Source organism: Ictidomys tridecemlineatus, chromosome 3 (assembly GCF_052094955.1).
Source record: "Ictidomys tridecemlineatus isolate mIctTri1 chromosome 3, mIctTri1.hap1, whole genome shotgun sequence".
NCBI classification, from domain to species: domain Eukaryota; kingdom Metazoa; phylum Chordata; class Mammalia; order Rodentia; family Sciuridae; genus Ictidomys; species Ictidomys tridecemlineatus.
Genome location: NC_135479.1, coordinates 130,540,890 through 130,560,943, shown reverse-complemented (window position 1 = coordinate 130,560,943; position 20,054 = coordinate 130,540,890). Strand labels below are relative to the sequence as shown.

The 20,054-nt window shown below is 39.5% G+C and overlaps 1 protein-coding gene across 2 annotated transcripts in view; it reads left to right on the top strand.

Moving 5' to 3' along the window:
* Positions 1-19,421, top strand: part of LOC101954746 (peroxisomal bifunctional enzyme) — a 31,427-nt gene extending 12,006 nt beyond the window's left edge. For both annotated transcript variants that reach the window (XM_040270171.2, XM_005331025.5), the window contains 3 exons: positions 4,374-4,478; positions 14,997-15,338; positions 16,110-19,421. In XM_040270171.2, coding sequence (XP_040126105.2) covers positions 4,374-4,478; positions 14,997-15,338; positions 16,110-17,371 — 1,709 coding nt within the window. In that variant the 3' untranslated portion in view covers positions 17,372-19,421. The remainder of the gene's footprint in view (positions 1-4,373; positions 4,479-14,996; positions 15,339-16,109) is intronic.
* The last annotated feature ends 633 nt before the right edge of the window (positions 19,422-20,054 follow it).

The following is a 20,054-nucleotide window of genomic DNA, read 5'->3' as shown; positions in this document are numbered from 1 at the left end:
GTTTTACTTTACAAATAACAAATTTTCATTTCTCAAGTATTAAGATATTAGCTACAAGTGGAAATTTTTCTTTTTAAATAGGGATTATGAATAATATAACACTAAATCAGCACAAAAAAGAAACTTGGTATCCTTTAGCAGTAACTGTCCACCCCCTTCTAGATTTACCAAATATTCAGGTTTGTAAGACAAACCTGAATTTACTCTAAACAAGTATAATTAATTATGAGATCCTGTGTTAGGCAATTTATCTTTCTTTTCCTTAGATTTCTCAAACATGCATTTAATAGTAGGGGTGATGTGGTGGTGAACACTAGGTAGGTTAATACATACAGTGTGCTTAAAACCCTCCTAGATATGACAGAACTTAGCTATTTACTGTTATTCATATATGTCTTTTTTCTGAGTAAAATTAAGATGAAAATCTTAGTAGTAGACTGACCCTGAAGAATGTATGAGAAAAAAGAGCAAATTATTAAATTTAAAAAATTATTTATTTTGCCTAAAGATATGTTAAACTATAATGAATTTATCACTATTATTTTAAAATTATTTAATATAAATATTTTTTAAAATTCTCAATTTTAATTCCTAATACAGTAAATATTGATAGATATAACCTATATAAACAATAGGATTTTGGAATTCTTTATAATATATAAGAATGCATAGGGGTTCTAAGACTGCAGTGTTTGAGAATTGCTAATAGATATCTGTATGTGTTGACAAAGAGACTGTGATATAAAAACTGCATATGAGACAATATCAAAAATAATGTGATTCTATATGCATTAAAATAGCTTTGTTGTTTTAGATGAGGTGGTGTTATAAGTCCTATAGACTATGAGAGGAGACTTAGAAAAACTGAAATATTAAATTTATTTTAAAAATCTAATGAAAATTGTTTTAATTTACAATGATAAGTACATTTTAAATAATGTGAGTCATTTTTAAGTGTCTGATTTAGAATTCTTCAGAGGATGCTCAAATCCAACATACTAGAGAAATTCACAGCCCATGACAGAGTTTATTGTGCAAAAGACAAAACAGAAAGGAAAAGAAGCAGCATGAAATATATCAAGAGTTGCAATGGTGTGAAATGAGTCTGTAAATCCTAAAGTTTACTGAATTAAGCATATAGAGGAACATTGAAGAATTTTGTGACCCTGTTTTCAGTAATTGGTCTGAAAGATGATAGTATCTTAGGGAAAATCAGGAAAAAAACTGGCTTCTTTGATAAGAAGAAATGAAGCAAACTACAATTGTTCTATTCTTAAAGCACCGCTTCAAGAAATGCCACCATATTTAACATGATGAAGAACAAGTAAAAACAGCAAGAAGGTGACAGATTTTTTGATTTGCATAGAAAAGGTCACAGTGAATTAAAAGAAAGCTACCATTAGAATCATACACCTGTCTTTTTGAGTAGACTGTATAATTTCAGGGAAACTTATGATTGACATCTGGGAAGTTTCCATGAAGAAAAAAAAAATGTAAAGTTTGGAAAAGAAGTGATGAAGAAAACAGGAAAAATTTGAGATTCTCTGGCTTGAAGAGAATGTTTTCTAACTCAGTTGCCATGGGATCTCCTGACATTGACCTACACAGAGCTCTTCTTGGAGCCTGTTGGACAAGGGTTGTTAACTATATTGGCATCAGATTTGCCATTTTAGGCTGGGAGCCATTTTATCTAGAGGCTCCAAAGTTTTGATTCTAAGGCAATGCTGCTTAACTTCCCATAAGAACACGTGCCTGCTGAATGATCAACCCCACCCCGGTTTACAACACAACTCCTAAGCAGCTTATGAAATTCCTCTGTGGGCTATAAAGCTGCTCTTTGAGGGTTGACACACTGCTGCTCTCCTCAAAGGCCAGCCATGTCGGTTTGCTTCATGCTACTGACAATAAATCTCTTGCATGAGATTCCAGTGTGTGGTGTGATCTCTGGACTTTGCATGGACTCTGTGGGTGTCCTTTCAATCTACACTGAGGGCTGCCCAAGGAAAAACAAGTTTAAAGCACAGCCTGAGGATTTGATTTGCACATCTTAAGTCCTTAGTGTTGCTGAAAGCTTGGTCCTTGTCCCTAATGCCAATCCAATAATGAGGACACAGTTTTGAGAAAAAGGAAAAATGTTTATTGCTTTGTTAGCAAAGGAGAATCACAGGGGACTCCTGTCTGAAAGGCTGTGTGATTCTGCCCATCGGCAGGAACAGGGAACTTTTAAAGAGGTGACTCAAATGCTACATTCCACATGTTCTCTGTTGGAGCTATAATTTCACTTGTTAATTTGGGAGATATCAGTTATTTCTGATATCTTCTGGTACCATCCCCAAAGTCTGCATTGGTTTTTCCTATCCAGAGAAGATAAATCTGCTTAAAATGGGGAAGAAAGGTAATCCTGTCCCTCCTGAGATTAGGGATAGGGAGAGATTAGGGAGGAGCAGGGAGAGAGGAAGAAAAAGAAACAGTCCATTATAAAAATAAACTGTAGGGCTGGGGCTGGGGCACAGTGCTGGTGCACTTGCCTAGCATGTGGGAGGCACTGGGTTTGATTCTCAGCACCACATTAAATAAATAAAATAAATGTCTATCCTCAACTAAAAAAAATAATAAAGTAAAAATAAACTGCAGTGGCAGAGCAGCAAGGGCTATATTCAAAGCATAAAGTGGACCACTGTTACATTTGTTCTTTGAAACAGAATAAGCATGCTTGGAACGTGATTGACACTGGAAGAACAGCAGTGGTACTCTCTTTTTCATGAAATTAAAGCCAGAAGAAATCAGTACAGATGAAGAGCTTTTCATTCTATTTGTGGGTGGCTCACATTCCCCTGCTTTGCTGTCCTAGAGATCCTTTTAGCACCCAGGTTTCCATCTTCCATTTATGTCCCCTCAGAGCCCTTAACCTGGTTAGGTTGATTTACTTAACCTTTACCCAAGTAACTGTGTACATGGAACACTTGACCCCTGACACCACTCACCTACTCCACACCCGCTCCACACTGCAGGAGAGGATCTGGAAGCCTGCTTTCAAGGCACTTCCAGAAAAGTGCCCCAAGACCGCTTTCCAGCAGGAACCCTGGAAAATCACTGAACTGTTCACCTGGTCACGAAAACCCATTTGTAGCTCTCTGAAGAACTCACGGGACCCAGGAATGGAGGTTTTTGTTGTAGAGGCGGCATCTACCAACACGTGAAGGGCAGGGAAGACCCAGGAATTATTGCCACCAAGACTGATTTGATGAACCCTTTTCCAAAGTTGCAAGTACGCAAATGCTTTGTCACTGTCTCCTTCTTACTGGCCCTGTGCTTAAGGCCACAACCCCCGCTTCAGAATATGCACATCGGATGACAAAGATAAAGAACTGCCAGGACAGATCTTTAGTGATGCAAACCCTGATAAACTTCTGTAACGCCCTTGACTTTCCATACTGAGGCTGCCAAGATGACCCTGAACACAGCAGGTTGCTAGCACTGCCACTCCTGACACCCAGTGTTGCCACCTGTGAGGTGAGATTTAAACTGTCGCTATTGCTTAGTGTCATTGACACCAGACTGATTCAGACCCTCAACAGAGCACTTGTTTCACCATTGCTTCTTGGGACTAGAAGAGCAATTACCTTTCAGCTGTTTTCTTTTCAGCTTACATAGTAGGAGCCAGGGCTCCCAACCACATAAAATATATTCTACAAACCAAGGAAGGGTGGAGAGTCTTGGTAGCCAATAACTATTGGAATACTATACCATTTGTCCTGTGTAACTTTCATTAGACCTATATAACATCAATTTAATTGATATAGTACTTTTTTCCCCCCATCTACTCAACTACATGTGTGTAACATCAATTTAATTGATATAGTACTTTTTTCCCCCCTATCTACTCAACTACATGTGTGTTTGGTGACCATTTTGTAAACCAACTTCAGTCCTGGTGTGTGGTAGGTACAAGGTAAATAGTAGTGCTGCTTTCACTTCTATTAATTTTATCCAACAGTCACCATCTTCTATATTTCTATAGAGATTTGTAGGTTGTAAAGTGCTTCTATAGTTACTTAGAGACTATTAGGAGAATAGATTATATGATTTTCACCCTAATACTCAGAATTACTGAGATAAGCATAATTATTCCTATTGATCGGTGAGGAAATTGTGTTCCTGGTGCACATCCTCCTGGTCACAAAAACAGGAAATGTGGGGCTGCACCCTGAATCCAAGATCTCTGGCTACATCTGCATGATGTTTCAACTCCAGCCATCAAGGGTCCTTGTTCTTTTCTCTTAATAGCAGATGTTTATATTTGGGGAAGACAGCAGGGCTCCCACTTTAATCTCACATCGCTCTTTGATTTGCTTTATTTTGTTTTGTTTTAGGGAGACACATTTTGGCGGATGAAGCACTTAAGCTGGGCATTCTAGATGAAGTTGTGGATTCAGATCCAGTAGAAGCAGCAATCAAATTTTCCCTGAGAATTTTAGGTAAGAAGATAAAGATGATAACTGCACAAGATTAGAAACAAGCTAATGTCCATTTTAATAAGACACTCCTTAAATACCTTAGGGGTCACCCATGTGATAGAGGATGATAAAACTTAAAAATGAATGTACTAACATGGCATAAATTCCATAAAATATTGCATTATTAATGATATCACATCAGTTGTGGTAGTTTGCCAATGGTCAGGGGTGATGGTATAGAATGTATATATGGGGAGACTGGATAGATGTCACTTTTGGCCTATGCACAAAATATTTATGCTAGAATCTCACAAGAAATGAGTAGTTGCCTCTGGGAAAGGTTCTTGTCAGCCAGCAGAAGCAGTTTATTTTTTTTTTATTTTTTATTTTTTTAGAGAGAGAGAGAGAGAGAGAGAGAGAGAGAGAGAGAGAGAGAGAGATTGTTTTTTTTTTTGTTGTTTGGTTTTTTTTGTTTTTTTAAAGAGAGAGAGAGAGGGGAGAGAGAGAGAATTTTTGATATTTATTTCTTAGTTCTCGGTGGATACAACATCTTTGTTGGTATGTGGTGCCGAGGATCGAACCTGGGCCGCACACATGCCAGGCGAGCGTGCTACCGCTTGAGCCACATCCCCAGCCCCAGCAGAAGCAGTTTAAAGGAGACTTTTTACAGTTCGCCCTTTTGTGCCATTGGAATTTTTAAAATCAGAAGTGGTTTTTCAGTGAAGAAATAGAATTAAAGCTGAAACAGATGGAGGAGCACACACACTTCAGCCAGTAGAAGTTACGCTCTCTAACTCCCCACAATAAAAGCCCTGGCCTTTGAAACTCCTGTCTCAGCAAGGCAAGTTCCATCCCTCAGGCCTTCTTGCCTTACACACTCAGGAGTGTGGAAGGGAACTCTAAGAGCTCCTTTCATGGCAAACTCCTTTGCTTGCTCATTTGCTTGATTTTTAACGGTTCCTTTTCAGTCTGTGGAGGTTGTGAGCTCTAAATGAGCAAGGAACAGGGTGGGGAAAAAATCCCAAAATAAATAACTGGGAGGAGTGTTGGGCCACAGGCAGGATGGAGTGTGTGCTGGTCTCCCGCTGGGTGGCAGCAAAGGCTCAGGGTAATTCCAGAGCTTTCCTGGGAAAGAGTTATTGTTTTGCTGACCCAGGCCAACACTCTCTTGAAGTCTTGTTTTCTTGTGAGTGTGGCTCCAGCCAGTTACTGTTCCAATGCAATGGTTAAGGCTTGCAATGGGGAGGCCAGGGACTGTGGGGAGAGAATACTGGTAGCTCCTACAGAGTTGGCAAGTTCCCACCCAAATGGAGGTGGACTCCCTGCTGTCCTCTGTCTCCAGGCTGTCTTCACTGGGTCTGCCCCACAGAGCTTCCTGAGGGGGCTGCTTATTTTGTTAGAAGTCATTTAGTTGTCTCAGAGCAAAGGCTGTGTACAATTGAGGGTCCTTATTTTATTCTTTGCACTGGGGCTCAAGGTATACCCAGGTCAACATTTACTCCCGGGGCTTTAGTTTATAAACACCTCAGCTGTTTTCCTGAATTTTTCTAGATTCTGATTTGAGAATTAAATTTCTTCAAGAAATAAATGAAAATCATGGTCTAGTGAACTTATAAAATGGTGTGATTTTCCTTTCTTACTCTGTTTTAAAGTTAATTTTAAGTGTTAAATTTAAAAATTCAAATGACATGTAACATTTCTGTTTTATCCACTTGAATTGAACCTTACACCATTTATCCACTTGGTGGCATCCTAACATTGAGGTTCATATGCTTTAAGCCAGTAATTTCACTAGTTCTGGCTTTGAACAATCACATGTAAAATTATAACCATGAGGACAATATACACATAAAGTCAAGTGCTTGTGATCCAGAAATGTTTTAAGATATTAATGTACATGGCTGCATAATTGCTCAGTGGTAGAGCAAGGCCTACCCCTGGATTCAAGCTTTAGCCACAGAAAAAACAAAGCAAAATAAAAACTATCTTTATCTATCTATCTATCTAAATTCATATATATCTTATAATTATACTTACATAGAATATGTATGAATACATACAAGAACTGAAAGGAAATAGGCACGAAGTAAAGATATTTTGTCCCACAATTTCCTAAACATTTAGTCTTTGCTTGTTTTGATTTTTTTCTAGCCTGCAGTATGCTAATTTTCTCAAGCATTCCAAAATTATTTTTGGTTCTGTTTCTGTTTTTTTCAGCTTCACATATTCATTTATTTATTTTGCAGGTCTATTTGGCTTCTTTTGTGACTCTAGAATCAAGTAGTATTTTTAGACCACCCACAGCTCAGAATGCCCCCTCAGCTTCACTGAGGTGTAATTTTCACACAATAAATTCATCCAAGCCAAGTATAGAGTGGTGAGTGTTGGTGACAGTGCATAGTCATGTGCCCAGTGCCACACCAAGGTGCAGCTCTGTCACCCAAGAAAGTATTCTCAAGACACTTTCTGGTAGGTCCCCTTGTCTTTCACTTGGCCACAGGCCACCAGTGACCTGCCTCCTGTCACTGAAGTATTATGTTTTTTAGAATTTCATGTAGATGGAATCCTGCATACAGAAGGTGTCTTTGTGTCCAGATTTTTTCATGTAGTACATTGCTTTTAAGTTCATATGTTTTTGTATCTTGAGTTAAGTTACACTGGATTACTGAAAAATGTCCATAATGTGGGTCAACTCCATTTTTTTTTAATCTATTCATCAGCTGATGAACATTTAAGTTGTTTCCACTCCAGAACTTCACAGGTCTTTGTAAGTGTATATTATCATGTCTCATGGGTAAATTAATACGAGTAGGATTACCAGGTTGTAAAGTAAGTGCATACTTAACTGTGAAATGCTTTCTAAACTTGATTAATGAAAGAATCATTAAAAGTCACTAAATTTTGCAAAGCAAATAAGAAAAGATAGAAAAATAATGGGGCGAGATTAAGTTTAAATAAGTGCTCATTGTACTGATTGTAATACATCCGATTAAGAGGGCAATTAGGCACTCAGGTATTGAGGTTTTAAAGTATTCATATCTTTGCCAGGCATGCCATTGCTAGCCTGTAATCCCAGAGGCTTGGGAGACTCAGGCAGGAGGATAGCAAGTTCAGAACCAGCCTCTGCAACATAGCAAGTCCCTAAAGCAACTTAGTGAGACTTTCTCTAAATAAAAAATAGAAAAGGACTTGGGATGTGGCTCAGTGGTTAAGCGCCTCTGGGTTCAATCCCCAATACCAAAAAATAAAAAGAGAGGCTGGGGTTGTGGCTCGGTGGTGGAATGCTTGTATGAGGCACTGGCTTCGACCCTCAGCCCCACATAAAATAAATAAAAGTTAAAAAAAAAAAAAAGAAAAAGAAAAAGAAATTACTCATGTCTTTGACTTAGTGTTTCTATTCTTGGTAATTTACTATAGAGAAATTATAACAGAAGTACAAAGATTTGAGCATAGTATTGATCACTGAAGCTTTGTCAATATAAAACATTGGAAACAACTTTTACCTTAATTTTATAGGATTAGTTACGTAATTAATGATGGAAATCAAAGAAGCAACTCCATTTAACCATTGGAACTTCGATTTTTGAAGAAAAATGAAAAACTTGCAAATACAGATACATATTATATATATTATATTATATACTATATATATGTGTGTGTGTGTATATATATATATATTTTTCCCCTTTTTTGGTACCAGGGATTGAACCCAAGGGTGCTCAACCACTGAGCCAGATTCCCAGCCCTTTTTATTTTTTAATTTTGAGACAGGGTTTCACTAAGTTGCTTAGGGTCTCTTCAGTTGTTGAAGTTGGCTTTTAATTTGTGATCCTTCTGCCTCAGGCTCCCAAGCCTCTAGGATCACAGGCATGTACCACAGAGCCCTGCTACATAAATATTAAGAAAAAGCCCAGAAAGGAAATTTCACAAATATCACTGGTTCATATACTTATTTGCATAAGGAAAACTCTTACCAGAAGATATAATAGTTTTTTAAACAGAAGTTTTACTGGAGTGGTAGGTAACTGAGATTCTTGGTTAAAAAAATATCTATGTACCTATCTATATATGTGTATGTGTGTGTGTATCTTTTCCTGGTATCTGAGTCATTAAATTTACTGAAAGAAAAAATGGAGGTCCTACCAATGTGGAAGGGGTGCAGTCTCATAGAGAAGGCTCAGGACTGGGTGATGGAAGACCTCGATTCAGATCTCAGCCTGAATCATGTGGACCACAACAGATCTCTTCTTTGGGGTCTTATTTTCATTATTCATAAAAGAAAAGTGCTCCTCAAAATTAATTGGTTTCAAACCGTATTGCAAGAATGCAAAGGCTACAAGTGAGCTCTCAGTGTTGGTTCTTTTTTTTTTAAATTTTATTTTATTGGTTCTTCTTAGTTATACATGACAGTCGAATCCATTTTGATAAAATTGTACAAGCATAGGATAGATCTTATTCTTATTAAGACCCCATTCTTTTGGGTGGGCAGGATGGTGAGTGTTTGGTTCTTAACTACAACTGAAGTGTCTGTCCTGCATCTCTTTTGGGGTTTAGTAATTAAAATCCCTTGGGAAACTCTAGGATGCTTACTGATTACTTTTATTTTTTAATGAGTACTAATGTTTGAAATTCTGTGATGTCTTGGTGCTGCTTTGTCATACATAAATGCTAGAGTCAGAAGGTAGAGAAATGGGGCTGATCAACAAAGGACTGACTCAGGGAATCTTATCTACACTTGCTGCTTGTTAGTTCACAAAATGTTTAGCTGTGCTTATTGATTTTTTTCCTTTTATTTGTCTTTGTGCACTCTCTCTCAATGCTTTCCTCTTTTTTTTGTTTAATTTTCCTTTGTTTGCTTTTAAAGGTAGCTATAGGAATGTGTTTTTTTGACAAAACAAAATTGGTATAAACTTGATGGGGAGGATCCACAAAATACTAATGCACTAATTAATATTAAATACATATAAGTTTATTATAAATGAATACATGCATGTGTGTTAATCTGTTTTTCAATAAAGCTAGTGCAATTGCCTTCACATGGAGCAATGGTTCTCTAATTTTACTGTGTATCAGAATCTCTTGATTGGCTTAAAACATAGATCGAAGGGATCCACTCATTATTTTCTGATTCACTACATAGAGGGTAAGGACCAAAAGTTTACATCTCTATCAAGTGCCTATGTGATGATAATGCTACCTTCTGGGGACCACTCTTTGAGAACCATTAAGGAAGGGAGGGTAAAAATGGAGACAACATTTTCTGGGATTTACTTTTTCTACATGGCTTGTAAATACTGCTTAAGGTCTTAAAGACATCAGTAAGTCAGTTATGAAAAGTGTGGTTAAAAAGCCATGTGACTTTTGAGGTATGTGAATGATATCACAATTTAAATAATGGATGTAAATGTTTTAAATTCCCATTTTTCATTTGAAAAAAAATTGTATTAATTCAGCCTGTTCCCTTACTCACTGCTCAAATGTTCAGTTAATAAATAAATAAATTAATTAATTAACAAATTAAAAGACACAAAAGGAAAATATTAGAAAGACTTATTTAATTTCCACATCCTATAGGAAAAGAGAGAGGGAAGGGGATTCGCAGTGGTCTATATTCTAGTCAATACTTTTGGAAACAGTTATGGGTAAGACAGGACTATAGAAGGTTACATATCTACAGATATGATTTGGGAAGTCGCTGTAGATTTCTCTACAAACTTTACAACATATTCTGGAGAGTTGGCTGTTTTAGCTAATTAGCTTTACACATCTTAATTTTCTTGTTATATGACGCCCCTTAGTCTACAGCAGTACAATAGACTTAGTGGAGGAATGCAGGATTCCTGGGTCAGACCTGCTTGCTTTGGCTCACCTGGAAATGGGAGGGTTGTGTGAGAGGCCATCTGTTTGCACTTGCATGTGGCCAGCAGCTGGCTTGTTCCAGAACTGAGTGAGAATTCCTAGTCCCCATGTGTGCATTTCTGGCATGAAGCTGCAAGTGAGAGCAAAGACCAACACCCTGTGGCTCTGTGCCCCCCTTTCCAGCAGGGATGGGCCCAGGGCATATCCACCTGGGAGCCTCAAGTCGGTGCTTTCTCTTTGTCTATTTGGCTATGGCTGTGCTGAGCTATTGGCTGTTTGAATAATTCAAATTCTGCCCAAAGAACTTAGTGTATTTGTTCATTTGGATTTGTAGCTTTTAAAAAACCTTGGGGCTGGGGATGTGGCTCAATCGCCTGGCATGCGCAGGGCGCTGGGTTCGATCCTCAGCACCACATGATAATAAAAATAAAAGTGTTGTGTCCACCAAAAACTAAAAAAAAAAAAAAAAAAAAAACATATTTAATAATTCTCTCTCTCTCTCTTTAAAAAAACAAAAACAAAACAACAACAACAAAAAAACCTTAGTGGTTTCCTGGGCCTTCTCCCTCATTTTACCTTTTGCTCTTTGTAATTTCTTTTTACTCTCTGTGAACATTTATATAAACAACTTTCAAAATACAGAGTGACCCTGTCTCACATTGGAGGCCTGAGCACATGTCCACATTGAGCTTCCTCTTGGCCACTTACTGTGGGTGATCTCCCTGAAGCCTGTGACTGTGCAGTTGTTTCATCCTTTGCAGAGCCTCAAGGGTGTACAGAGGCTACTGCTTATCACAGCTAGGGAGAAGACAAACGGTCCTGTGTGTCTGAGGAAGGGAATTCTATGAACTGCATGCTGAGTCGCTCTTTAGCTTAGGCAGAGAGAATCTCTTCCTGTCAAGTTAGCAGAAGGGTGAAGGAGAAATAATCAACTTCTTTTTTTCTTTCATAAGTACAATTTTGCACATTGTTTTATCAAAATTTGAGTATACTTCATCTTTATCTTTATGATCCTGAATAGAATGAAGTCAAAATTCATGTGAATGGGCCAAAGAAGAGTTCAGTTATGAGTACACTTGAATCACTACATAGTGCCTCTCTTCAGCTTTCCCTGGGCAGCTACTGCTGACCTGCCCACACTCGGCTCTTATTCTGTAGGTACTGCTGAGTGACTCATTTACAACTGTGTCATAACTTTATTTAACAACTTAGTAAGATCAAAAATGATACTTCTCACCATGGTATGTGGAGAACAAAATTAAACCATACACAGTGGCTAAAGAAAAAGTATTCCACTCAACACTGCTCTGAGTGACATTAAGATTACCAAGTGTAGAAGAAATACTTTCCAAACACTGTCCCTATAGATGTAAAGGGGAAGTTCTGCCTGTGTTCTTTGCTAATAACCCAACAGTGGAAGAAAACAGCATACTTCAACTACAGCCACAGAAAGAGAGAGACAGGAGACGAGGCAGGGAAAAGCTGGCTGACTGTGCCCTGACCAAACCTGTCCCATGGATGTGCTTCATTTGGCTCTAGGCTGTCCTGGACAGGTGCCTGGGAGAGCTCCCAGGATGACCACACACAGCCTGAGAGGTTCTGAGGATCCCAGGATAACAGGATTACGTGAATCAGAAATAATTGCTTCATTCCATTAAGCAGGCTTTTCTTTTCTGGTTGGTTTGCTCATTTTCTCCCTTTTATTCTTTCCAATTACTGGCCTCAGACAAACTTGCCAGACCCTGCGGCTGTCCCAGAGATAGTGGCTGACACACCCCCTGCTCTTGGACCTTTTAGAGGTATAGTTCAAAACAACTGTTAAAAACTCTTTTAAAAATCATCCTGCTCAGGCTGGGGTGGTGGCTCCATGGTAGAGTGCTTGTGTGAGGCACTGGGTTCAATCCTCAGCACCACATAAAAATATAAATAAATAAAGTTATTTTAAAAAGTCATTAATTGTTTAAAAAAAATTTGCCTGGCTCAGGCCCCACCCTTAAGGATTCTTAACTAAATCTGTGGTGGGCCCTGGGTGGGCATCTTCAACTCTTGAAAGAAATCTGATATGACTGTGCTTTGAGAGGCAGCCCCAGGCATGGTGGGAGCAGCAGTAGTGTGGCAGGACAGAGCTCCAGCTCTGGGACATCCAGACCCATCTGCCCTGTTCCATGGAGAGGGTTATGCCAGCAGTAGGTTCAGGTCACAATGCAGACAGCTGGGCCTCTTTCCTCATCCACTTGCCCTCTACATACATGTCCTCCCCTTCCTGCTCTCCCCCCTGTCCTCTCTTGCCTCCCTTCTAGGCCACCAGTGAATGGAGCCAGCAGTGGACTGTAGCTTGTCCCATCCTTCTCTGCTGAGCTTGCCTCTCCTCACATTGAGGACTGAATAGTTGAGCAAGTAATCTGTGGGTCTCTTGAGTACAGTTCACATTTCTCCAAAGCAGTAGGGTCAGCAGGGACCTCATGCTAATAACCACTGTCTTTGCTCCTCTCCTGAGTGCTGCTCTAACCATGTGACATCATTCATTTAGAAAAGCATTCTTCTCAACTCTGCAAGTAATCAAGTATTAGGAATAGGCTTGCTTCGTAGCTTAGAGCAAGGGGATGAGATTTCATAATGCCCGTGTGCACATGATGACATCCAGACTATGATCCGTTCCCTGGGACACCACAGGCTCCACACTAGTGCCAGGGTCAGAGGTCTTTTTGTAATGGAGCTGCTTTATAAGCTTGGTATGATTCCTGTGGACATAACTAAGACATACATTTTTCATACAATGATTTACTCTTGAAATAGTAGCACTGATAGAAAATAGTGTCTGTAATAGCTGGACATTTGGCATCTACAATTTGTCACACATTTACTCTTTTATACAAATGTTAGTAAAACTTGAGCACATACATAACCATGAGAGTATGATATCCAAATAGCTAATAAGCATGTGATAAAGGCTCAACATCACCATGAAGGAAAATGCACGTTAAAACTACAGTGAATGTGTAGACAGCCTCAAATAATAGGGCGTCATTTCTGAGGCTGGGTTACCAATGACTCTGGCTATAGTCTTGCCCATCTCTTGCTCACTCACTTGCCCACACTGACAGAAGCCAGTGACAGGATGTGAGCGGCCCTGAGGAGAAGCCATGTGGCAAAGAACTGAGGGTGACCTCAGCCCATAGTGAGGGAGGAACTGAGGCTCTTGATCCAAAAGCACAAAAGGGACTGAATCCAACTAACAACCCCTTGAGTGAGTCTGGAAGCAGGTCCTCCCCCAGTTATCCCTGAGATGACAATAGCTAGAAGCCAAATCTGGATCACAGCTTTGTATGAAATATGTGCTATAGATAGCTGATACAGAATCACTGGAATGAGTGTAGTAAAAATGACATCAATAACAAGTGTTATTTGGTATTAATATTTGATAATAATATGGAGTAACTAGAATCCTTCTCCCATATGAAATCCACAGCATTGCCAGCAGGTCCAGACTATCATATGGTATATCTCTGATCCTTTCTGTTTATTGAATTTCTCCCAGGTGATTATATTGGGCCACACAAATAATAGGTTACCTCCCATCTCGGTCTTTAATCTTAATTCCATGTATAAATCCATTTGCCAGATTAGTTGATTTGTTCATAGTTTCTGGGGATTGGGACATGGACATCTAGAGGATGACACTTTCTGCCCACCACTCTAATATTTTCTCCTATGGATCTTCATGTCATTTTATTAATGATGTCCTTTGTAGTATAAAAGTCTTTCATTTTAATTTGTTCAATTAATTAATTACTTTTCCTTTATGGATTATGCTTTTGGTGTTATATAAGCTATCACTTAGCCTAAGAACACAAAAATGTTCCTGTTTTCTTCTAGAAATTCTTACAGTACCCACCCCCTGACCTTTTTTTTAATACCAGGGATTGAACCCAGGGTAACCACTGAGCCACATCCCTACCCTTTTTTATCTTTTACTTAGAGAGGGTCTCGCTAAATTGCTCAGAGCATTGCTAAGCTGCTGAGGCAAGCTTTAAACTCACAGTCCTCCTGCCTCAGCCCCCAAAGATCAGTTTTTATTCTTCAATGGATTTATGATTCATTGATAGATTGTGCTAGGTAAGGATCTATGCATACCTCATTAATTAATTAATCAATTTTGTAATTGGGTATTCAGTTCTCCCAGCACTACTTGATTAATTTTTTTCTATGTGTTGAAAATCAAATAGCCAATCTTGAAAGATTTATAATGAACTTTCAGTTCTCTTCCATTGATATGTATACCTACCCTTCCAACCATATTACAATGTCTTCTATCATGGGTAATTGAAAGGTTTCATATTTTTAAGAATAGTGTTCAGATTATTTCAGATCTCAAATAGTAATTCTGAACTGTTTTCTATAACTAAAAATAATAGGGGATAAAAGAAAATATAACTTTTATGCATTCATTTGGTAACTTAAAAATCCTTTGATTCTCTTGGATTCTCTTATAGGACTAAGTTATAAAAATGTCAGAAATATGGTATTGGTGTTCCATTAAATATCTTGATGAACAGTATGTACTTCTGTACTTTGAATCTGAACCAGGTATTGTTGTTGCTGCTGCTGCTGTTATTATATAATCAATTTCCTTTGTTTAAGTAACATTCTCAAATCTCTGATCATGCTTATTCTTTTCAGATCAATCTCTAGAATCCCGCAGAATCTTGAACAAGACAGTGCCAAGCTTGCCCAACATGGACACCATTTTCAGGGAAGCCTTTGCAAAGATGCAGAAGCAGTACCCTGGGTGCCTGGCTCCGGAGACTTGTGTCCGTGCAGTCCAGGCCTCTGTGAAGTATCCCTATGAAGTGGGCATCAAGGAGGAAGCGGAGCTGTTAATGTACCTTCGGGGATCAGGGCAGGCTAGAGCCCTGCAGTATGCTTTCTTTGCTGAAAAGAATGCAAGTAAATGGTCCACTCCCTCTGGGGCCTCATGGAAAACAGCATCAGCACGACCCATCTCCTCCGTTGGTGTCCTTGGTAAGCAGGTGGGGGCAGTTCATGGGCTTCTCCAAATGTGTGCATGTCAAGAGCTAACTTTTACTTCAGGACACCAGGTCCCAGGTTCTATGCTGAAATCACTACTCCTGTTAGCTCCAGTAATTCTCTCCCAAGTCCTCAAACTGCCTTCATCTTATGTGTGAGGCCTAGAGATGCTAACCTTTTCCAGAGTGAGCTAAACTCTTGTGGTGTGAGGGCCTGACCTTGGCTGTCTGTCTCCAGACTGTGGGCACTATTTACTCCTCCTCTCTAACCCTTCTCTGTATGAATCTCTCGCTCCAGGATTTCCAAACAGTGATTGATATTTGTAGCACATTTCAAGCATGGCCTTTCACTCTTGCAGCTGAGTGATCAATTTTTGGGATCAATTTTCTTGTCTTTCTGGTCCCTGGATGTATTCACACCTCCTACCTCAAAACCACCATCAGTTTGTGATGTAGTCTTCCACTGCTCTCTTGTGCCCACTAGAAAGCTCTGACATCTATCTGGGTTGGATGTGGTTTGGAAAGTTTGCCAGGGGTAAGGTCTTACTGGACCCACATTGCCTCCGGGAACTTCTGCCAAAAAGTGAGATAATACAAGATACTACCCGATTCCTGATATGGTCTGTGAATCAGAACGATATGGGCAACAAGGCAGGGCAGGGCTGGTATCAGTATGGCACATTTCCATAGAAATTGTGGTCCAATAAGCTAGTTTCAAATTCCCCATCCATTGAATCATTCATTTTCTCCTTCACTGTCTCTGCAGGCTTGGGAACCATGGGCCGAAGCATTGTCATTACTTTTCTAAGGGCGAAAATTCCTGTGGTTGCTGTAGAAGTAGACCAAAAGCAGCTCAAAACTGCAAAGAAGATAATAACTTCCAGCTTGGAAAAGGCAGCATCCGAAATGCCACAGAATGACCAGCCTTGGTCAGGACCAAAACTCAGGTTCAGTTCATCTATGAAGGAACTTGCTAGCGTAGACTTAGTTGTCGAAGCAGTATTTGAGGATATGAAGCTGAAGAAACGAGTCTTTGCTGAACTGTCAGCCGTGTGCAAGCCAGAAGCATTTTTGTGCACCAATACTTCAGCCCTGGACGTGGATGAATTTGCTTCTTCCACGGATCGGCCGCATTTGGTCATTGGCATGCACTTCTTCACACCAGCTCATGTAAAGAAGTTGTTAGAGATTATTCCTAGCCAACACTCTTCCCCCACCACCATTGCCACTGTTATGAACTTAGCCAAAAAGATTAAGAAGATTGGCGTAGTCGTAGGCAACTGCCATGGCTTTGTTGGTAATCGAATGCTAGTCCCTTATTTTGACCAGACGTATTTCTTGGTAGAAGAAGGTAGCAAGCCAGAGGAGATAGATCAGGTGCTGGAGGAATTTGGTTTTAAAATGGGACCCTTTCGAGGGTCTGACCTTGCTGGTTTGGATGTGAGTTGGAAAGTTCGCCAGGAACAAGGTCTTACTGGACCCGCATTGCCTCCTGGTACTCCTGTCCGAAAGCGGGGTACTAGAAGATACTGCCCAATTCCTGATATGCTCTGTGAATCAGGACGCTATGGGCAGAAGACAGGGCGGGGGTGGTATCAGTATGACAAGCCATTGGGAAGGATTCACAAACCTGATCCCTGGCTTTCCAAATTTCTGTCACAGTACAGAGAAACCCATCATATTGAACCCCGTGTCATTAGCCAGGATGAGATCCTTGAGCGCTGCTTGTATGCACTCATCAATGAAGGGTTCCGTATCTTGGGAGAAGGGATGGCTGCTGGCCCAGAGCACATTGATGCCATCTACTTGAATGGGTATAGCTGGCCAAGGCACAAGGGTGGGCCCATGTTCTATGCTTCCACAATTGGGTTGCCCACAGTTCTGGAGAAGTTGCTGAAGTACTACAGGCAGAATCCTGATATTCCCCACCTGGAGCCCAGCAACTACCTAAAAAAGCTGGCTTCCCAGGGAAACCCTCCTCTGAAAGAATGGCAAAGCTTGGCAGGGCCCCCCAGCAGTAAATTGTGATTCAGGATGTGCCTCCCATGCTGGCATCGGGTAAAACTCACTGGATTTCAATAAAGTTAATTCCAAGAATCCAGAGTAAGAATACTCTGAAATGCAAAGCAAAGGAAGTAATTGGTTACTTAAACCTTCCTTCTTGATTCTAATGAAGGAAATCTTTATGAAAGTGCTTTCTATGCCTCTGAATGTGTTCCTTTCAGATAAATTTAGTAAATGAAGTTGTGTAAACATAATTCTACAATAGCTGATGAGAGAGCCTTAGGAATACGTTGAGGTTCCCAAGTGCTTTGATTGTTGGAGCAATGTTCAACATTTAATAAAATATAAATGTAGCTAAATCATAAACTTCTTTTGTCTTGGGCTGGGGATATAGCTCAGTTGGTAGAATGCTTACCTCACATGCACAAGGCCCTGGGTTCAATCCCCAGCATCACACATACACAGAAAATTTCTTTTGTCTTTTTAACCTCACATACGTATTCTTGATTGCAAATCCTATAGGTTATACAACTCCAAACAGTCACTGAGCACCCCCTGAGTTTCTTGCTCCACTTGAGAGCACATGACAGTCCTAGAGCCCAGAAAACAGCATCAGCACGACCCATCTCCTCCGTTGGTGTCCTTGGTAAGCAGGTGAGGGTATTAAACTAGTATAGAAGCCTGTGTTGCTGTTGGGTCCATACTTTCAGAGATGGAGATCATTGGCAGGGTAGAGTCTTCAATGAGGGTCTCTATGGGCGGGGGGCATGGAACACTGCCTAAGGATAAGTAGATTAGTAGCAAGAAAGAAGGCCCATCAGAGTTGGAAATTGGTGAGGGCTCCAAGTATTTGAGACCCAAACAGGGCACTTCAGGGCAGCTTGGCCAATCATGCTCATAAGATCAGTTCTGTCCAAGGCTCAGTCTCCTGTGCTTGCTGCTTTCAAGCGGCTCAGTGATATTTGTTGTTTATTCCCCAGGATGCAGAACATCTGCAACGTGGTCTTTATGGTCTTTTCTATTCAAGGAGAAGTAATAGAAAGACTAAGTTGTTCCCTTAGTTTAAGAAGGGATCTTAGTGAACATCTAACGTTCAAGGATTTCTTAATTAAAAAAAAAAAATTTTGTAGTTGTAGATGGACAGAATGCCTTTATTTGTATATTTTTTAAATATGGTGCTAAGGATCAAACCAGTGCCTCACACATGCTAGGCAAGCACTCTGCCACTGAGCTACAGCCCCAGCTCAAGGATTTCTTAGTTCTTAAGCAGTGTAACAATGCCAGTTTCCCTGTCAAGACAAGGACCTATGAATATGCATTTGGAAATGGTTGAATTTGAAAAATCTAAAATTATGGCAAAATAGATCATGCATAGTTTTGTTATTGCTGTTAATATCCTTCTCTTTTTGACTTTTTGACTTGTGTTGTTCAAAGTTAAGGCACTACGCAACAGAAAAACTTGTCAGAATTACACAGACAAAAATTCGAGACAACCCAAATGTCCACTAACCAAATGTCAACTAACAAATGTGGTCTGTTCATACAGTCAGCTATTACTCACAAAAAGAAATGAAGTCCTGGGCTGGGGTTGTGGCTCAGAGGTAGAACATTCACCTAGCATGTATGAGGCACTAGGTTCGATCCTCAGAACCACATTAAGTTGTAAGTGTCCACTTACAACTAAAAAATAAATGTTTTTTAAAAAAGAAAGAAATGAAGACCAGATATCTGCTACAGCATGAGGAACCTTGAATACACCAGGCTGAGTGAAAGAAGGCAGTCACAAAAGACCATATGTTATATAAACATTAAAGGGAATGTCCAGGGTAAACAAATAGAGACAGAAATAGAAGTTTCCCAAGACTGGAATTTTTGTTTAGTAGATAATGGGGATTGAATGCTAATGGGTACAGAATTTCCTTTGGGTTTTATGAAAATGTTCTAAAGTGATTGAATTGTGATGGCGGTGGTATAACTCAGTAAACTAAAAAATTGTTGAGTTGTTAATTTATAGGGATGAATTATTGGATATGTGAATTATATCTCAATAAAGTTATTAATAAATGGTGGGAAAGGTGTCCTTCAGTGTGGTATAAATGAAATGTTTTTACCACAGTTTCACCTGTGACCCTTAATAAAATCATCAAAAATCCTAATGGAGCCACATGTGGTAGAGTGAGCCTATGTCACCCTCTATCCAGGAGGCTGAGGTGGAGAATCACTTGATCCCAGGAGAAGCCTAGGCAATTTAGCAAAACTCTTGGCTCAAACAAAAAAGTCCTGATAGAGAAATCTTGAATGAACTGAGAACAAGTTTTCCATTTAAAAAAAAAAAAATCCGGGGCTTGGGTTGTGGCTCAGTGACAGAGCACTTGCCTTGCACATGTGAGGCACTGGGTTCGATCCTTAGCACCACATAAAAATAAACAAACAAGATAAAGATATTGTGTCCATGTAAAACTAAAAAATATATTTTTTAAAAATCCAAGAGCTTTTCTTTAATTGTGGTTTAATTGAGACTAATTTTTGAGTCATATACTACTAGATTTTATATAGTTCACTTTTTGAAATTAAAGATATCATGGGAAAAGTTCTTGAAAATAGTAACTATCTCCGGGGTGATTTGTTTTCAAATTAATGTAGAAAAAGAATCACATTAATGTATTTTTTTTGGGAAGAAAAGTCACCTTATTCTAATTAACTCACT